This window comes from Limulus polyphemus, unplaced genomic scaffold (genome assembly GCF_000517525.1).
Source record: "Limulus polyphemus unplaced genomic scaffold, Limulus_polyphemus-2.1.2 Scaffold2711, whole genome shotgun sequence".
Lineage (NCBI taxonomy): Eukaryota > Metazoa > Arthropoda > Merostomata > Xiphosura > Limulidae > Limulus > Limulus polyphemus.
Genome location: NW_013668321.1, coordinates 146813 through 152841, shown reverse-complemented (window position 1 = coordinate 152841; position 6029 = coordinate 146813). Strand labels below are relative to the sequence as shown.

At 33.4% G+C, this 6029-nt stretch overlaps 1 protein-coding gene across 1 annotated transcript in view; it reads right to left on the bottom strand.

Moving 5' to 3' along the window:
* The window catches only part of LOC106467701 (glutamate decarboxylase-like), a 79949-nt gene that overhangs the window by 1317 nt on the left and 72603 nt on the right, over positions 1-6029 (bottom strand). The window contains exons 7-9 of the mRNA XM_022395899.1: positions 1832-2003; positions 1395-1459; positions 71-149 (exon numbers count right to left, since the gene is read on the bottom strand). Coding sequence (XP_022251607.1) covers positions 71-149; positions 1395-1459; positions 1832-2003 — 316 coding nt within the window. The remainder of the gene's footprint in view (positions 1-70; positions 150-1394; positions 1460-1831; positions 2004-6029) is intronic.

Sequence of the window (6029 nt, the reverse complement as noted above, 5' to 3'; positions counted from 1 at the left end):
ACATGTTAATCAGGTTTCAGCACTAAACCAAAACTTCGAATATGCGTTAAATTCACCCTGTATTACTTACATCCTCTTTGAAGTGAACAGTTGAGCATTGGAGCAGAGAACCCATCAACTTATGTGGATTCCAGGTGACCGACTGAGATCTGAATCGGGACGGTAAGAAAATATCAATATAGTTTATATATGGCAAAAAGTGGACTTATACAGAATAAGAGATGCAGTATTCTGAACTCTATTTTAAAAGAATGATAAGGAGTTTTCAACAATGAGATACTCTGTTATCATACTTAAAGGTTATATGGTAGTTTAACTGAATATCTTCAATACCCAAACTTAAGCCATCTGTATTTTGAATGTCTTTAATATTTCTAAGAACCCTTGAGTGAGATAAGAATATGTTATAATATGTCAAACACACTCCATCTACCATATCCAGTGCTGACTAGGCCTTTCGAGCAATACCAAGACTCATCAGGCCGGCTGGGATACGACAGACATAAAAGTGGTCTAGGCGATATATATATATATAAATCATCATCATTAGTTTTCATGAACAACAACTGGTATAGTGTGAACGAGATTAAGCGATTGAATTGTAATTATTATAAATTTTATCTAATCGATTTACAAATCATATTTTAAAGGTAGTAACACAGATTTGTTTATTTATGTTTATTATTATCATTACGTGACACGAAACAATATCTTTTTACTGGAAGAACGTGGTAGATATGGTTGAGGCTGGTCACAATGGTAAAAAAGCTATACCGATCACTGTTAAAAAACACAAAAAGAACCTTCATCATTCGGAAAAACGTATTCCATAACTGTTCTATATGAATAAGTCTTTGATTGGAAATAGGTACGTGCAACAACCGCTAGGGGATTATTGGTACTGGTGACGTTTCAATCTTCGTGTTGGTGCTTACTTTGATCTGAAACGTTATTATTGCCAGGAATCTCCAAGCAGTCATTGGTAATAGAATAATGTTTCTATTGCTACTCCAAAGCCTAAAATTCCTTAAAATAAAATATAAATCTCTGTTTTCATTTGCTTTAATTGAAAACAACATGAGAAAGTTTGAGATAAATCTGGAAAGAGCAGCTATAAATTACTGCTATCTGAAAGCTTCAGTTGGAAACTTTAATATAGAGAAATCGTTTATTTACCAAAACAAATAAACATTATTGTTATTTGATTCTTCATCAGTAGCTAGAGCTCGGTATTATCCGTGAGTTGATTTTATTAAACAAATTATATTTTAACGTCTGGTTTTTAAGATATTGGAAGTTTTGTTTCCATCGGTATTATTTTTACCTATTTCTTTAATATCTATACAAATAATTATTACTGCTGCTTTGTTTTAAAAAAAATACAATAAATATACCTTTCGATGCCAGCCAGGCGAGACTTGTATTTTTGCGAGAGTAGACAGCCTCCACCCCAGGCAGCCTAGGATAAAATAATGACTTGTGTTCGTAAGGAACGATGTTACATTTTATGAAATCTGTGCTTAGGTTTGAAATGTGATTATATTATTTGGAGGTAACTTGTGCCAATTCGTTTACCAAATAAAGCCAGCAAGAATTTTCAGTATAACTCAGTTTTGTTATTGTATGTAGATCTTTTTTAACATATTCTAAGGTACGGACGTCAAAGGTAATGTTTAACGCATTTTCTGTCTTTCTATACCATAACTAATTTAGGCTAGTTTATATATACAATTTAATAATTTGGTAATACTGATAATTTTTAACATCTCAAGTGCCACATTTGTAAAGTTATTCATTATATATATAACAAGAAACATAACACACGACTTACGTCCACATGGAGCCACATGTCGTATTTTTCACAGATATCCGCTAGGGGATGAATAGGATCAAATGCGCCGAGCACCGTGGTTCCAGCTGTACAGTTAACGAAAAATGGGCGCTGACCTTTGGCTTTTGCCTCACGAACTCTTTTCTCTAGTTCTGCTGGAATCATTTTACCCCTGTAAAATGCATCAATGGAAGTAGTAATAGGAAAATAAAAATATAATTCATGAAAACCATCAAGATATATTTGTCTTCAGCACATTCAGTGATTTTTCTTAACATTTTACTTAATAAGGAATCTCTCAATTTTAAGAGCCATTATTATATGCTAGTTTACATGAGAAAAATCTCTACTCATCTGTCAAAAGAGCCCCCATTGGGTCAGCGGTAAGCATGAAGAATTGCAAAGCTAAAAACCAGGTTTCGATACCCTTGATGGGCACAGCTTAGATAACCTATTATGTACCTTTGAGCTTAACAACAAACAAATAGTCAAAATAAAACCTCATTTTTAACTCAACAAAAGATCACCAAAAGAAATCTCAATAAAGTTGAATCGATATAAATAATTCGATATTGTATTTCAAGAAATAAAAATAACAACCCTTGAAATCACCGCTCATGCACAATTTTGTTTTAGTCATTTGTTTTGTTATTGGCTATTATGTTTACGCATCATTTTGCGCAGGTATTTTTCATTCTTGTTTAATAGCTGCTGTCTTAAGAAAGAAAAATAAGCTCACTGTTTTACTGTTTAAGCTATCCAAGAATGAAATTGTGAGTATTTACAAGTTTTTGTTTATTTCGAAAGCTGCTTCAGCCATTTGTAGAAAGTCAATCACCAATTCTGGCTTCATTGAAGATATCTACATGTTAAAAAAATCATGTATTATGTGACTCACACTGACTTGCAAATCAAGCACATTTTGTATTTTATCTATATCAATACCTGCGTGAGAGTCTACTTGTAAATTTTTAATGCCGAAAACTTTAGTGTTGGCTTGTGTAACCTAATGTTCTTGATCTTGTTCATAGTCATGCTACGAAAAATAATGATTTACATGATGGCGGAGTCAGTTGTTCCCTTCAACACACAATTATAACAATGAAAGTCAGAAAATACAAAAAAAAGGAACGTTATATAGAAAAATAAACTAAATTTTAGCGGAGGTTATACACAGAGTAAAACGATAGCAATACCGTTTGAGACTTATCCAGGTGGCTTAGAAAGTAAGTTGCATCTATAAAAAAAACTCTACACCAAATTCATCGAAAAAATATCAACCGTCATGCGTGGAGTAATAGCTTTGGCAGACTAACTGCAGATTTATTACAGTTCAACCTTTCCAAGGTTTTTATTAAAACCTAACTTTGGATTATTCTTTTTAGTGTTATAAAAAGAACTGACTTTAGCATTACTACTCAGATTGTTATTTGAGGGAATAACTTTAATGAGTAGTAGTTATTTGGAAGACACGAAACTTCTATGTAAATATATTTAGCTGGCAAACCAAAGGAGATGTTTCCATACATTATGCCTATACTTCCAGTTTATTAAGTATAACATTTTTGCATTTCACTGTAATGAAACTTGTGTAGTATTTTAACTGGTCCAGAAAATGGAACCAACTAAACTTTGAGGACGTGTCACAAATATGTCAAGATAACGGAAACTTGACTAATGCCTTCAGGGTTATAGTTTTGTGGGATGTTTTTACCTATTTATAGAAACAACAGTATTTTGTATACATGTTAACTTGGAATAAATATTTCGGTAAATCACATCAGTCATGATTACAAATCTAAAACTGCAAAAACAATTTAAGACTTTTCAATTGAAAAACAACAACTCAAGTTCTTTGGCACTACGACACCAAAGGTAAATAAGAAGGCCTTCTGAGGCAACGATAATAGGGCCTTCTGAGGCAACGATAATAGGGCCTTCTTTGGACCGTAGAGCTACAAGAGATGTCTTCTTCACCGACCCACACTCAATTTCAGTACATAGAAGCATAGAAAAAGTTTGCTTAATATAAGTACCACTTGATATACTACAAAAACATCAGAAACGATTATTCTTTATATCCTAGTTGAAACGTTTCTTCATACGAGCTGTCAAGGTAATTCTAACCTTGCTATCTCTGTAGGCCCGGCATGGCCAGGTGGTTAGGGCGCTCGACTCGCAATCTGCGGGTTCGAATCCCCGTTACACCAAACATGCTCGCCCTTTCAGCCGTGTGGGCGTTATAGTGTTACGGTCAATCCCACTATTCGTTGGTAAAAGAGTAACCCAAGAGTTGGCGGTGGGTAGTTATGACTAGCTGCCTTCCCTCTAGTCTTACACTGCTAAATTAGGGACGGCTAGCGCAGATAGCCCTCGTGTAGCTTTGCGCGAAATTCAAAACAAACAAGCTATCTCTGTCAAGGATAACATAATTTTATGTATCTGGAAAACATGGCTAGATATTAAGTCCTTATAACTCCAGATGTTAACAAGTAACCAAACTTTTTTTACTTCCCTGTGTATAAATTACTTTTTATTAAACCACTGATAAATATTAGTTTTAAGGATATAATATTAACACTCCTTTATTTAACCACTCTTCACACTACACTTATATTTTACATTATTAACATTTAGTGTAGTTTCTCTCGACCATTTTTCTTTTGTAAAACAATACATCTCTTGATTTTTTTTTATACATAACACTATTGTTTCCGGTAGTATTGCACCGGAAATGAGAAACACTTATAACAATACATTGAAGACTACTCAAAACACTTCCGGATTACCATGGTAGCTTGCACGACGTCACTTACTCTTCATGTTATCTCAAACTTTGTTTTACACGATTATTCCTAGTTTGTCCCTGAAGAAGGAGGGTCTACTTTTCGAAAGCGCTCGGGTTGTAGGGTATCGTAATTTTGAGTTAAATTGCTTTCTGGAACTTACGTGTTTTCCTAACATCATGAATATAACATTCGCACAATTTAAATAGACTTAAAGTGATATTCTAATCAGTAATTAGAAATATTTAATAATTTGTGCTTCGTAACCTGACTTCCCGTTTTTCACTTAAAACATTACAATAGATTTTTGTAACTAGGTTTCATGGGCTTTTTTTATACGACTCACTCTTTAGCTGTTGGAACATTAAAGAAACATGCTTTTTGTTTACATAAATGGTTTATAGGAGGTCTTGACTAACATCTTTAAATATTCTGAATACAGGAAGGATCTGGAGATGGTAGCATTCACACTGCTATAAAGCTTTAATGATCTACACAATGTCTGTTTCTATCCGAAACCACTAGGGTACTTAAAGCTTAACAAAACCAAACCTACAGGTTTAGAAGTATTGTGTAGAGGTGGAGGGTGCAAATCAACTAATAGGTAACTGTAAATATAGGTAATATCGCTAAATAAACCTATATTTGGCATCAATAATACTAAAAGAGAAAAAACTGAAATGTGAATAGTGTTTCATGAACACATCCTACATGGGGTCCTATCAGAATAATACCAAGCTTCTAGTATGACAAAGTGTTTGCTACTATGGGGTCCTATCAGAATAATACCAAGCTTCTAGTATGACAAAGTGTTTGCTACTATGGGGTCCTATCAGAATAATACCAAATACAGTTTCATATACAACGTGCTTGAAGTTATTTTGGTAGCAAACACTTTATCATACTAGAAGCTTAATCACAATCAACGTCAAATTTACTTAGTACTAACAAGTCATGTTTCAGTGCTATAACGTATGAACACTAAATACTTGTGATTGATAAAGCATCTATTTGTATTAAAATATTGATAAAGTTTTAAACAGCACTGTACCAACTATTTTAAAGCCCCATAAGCTCCAGGAAATACAAAAAAATGAAATGTTTAACTACTAAGTGCACCTGATACAGTAACAATCAAGGTATTAAATATCAGAGTTTTAAGTAAAACTTATTAGACGATACCAAGTAAATATTAGCCAATATCAAGTTACCTAGTAAAATATGGCTTCAAAATACTGAAATACTGAGTTCAAAACAGTTGCTAAATAATGATTAATTAATCTTCATTAATTTTATATCTAAAGCACCCAAGCCCTGGTAACTATAATTACAGGATGAACAAGCTCTGGTAACTGTAATTACAGAATAAACAAGCTCTGGTAACTGTAATTACAGGATGAACAAGCTCTGGT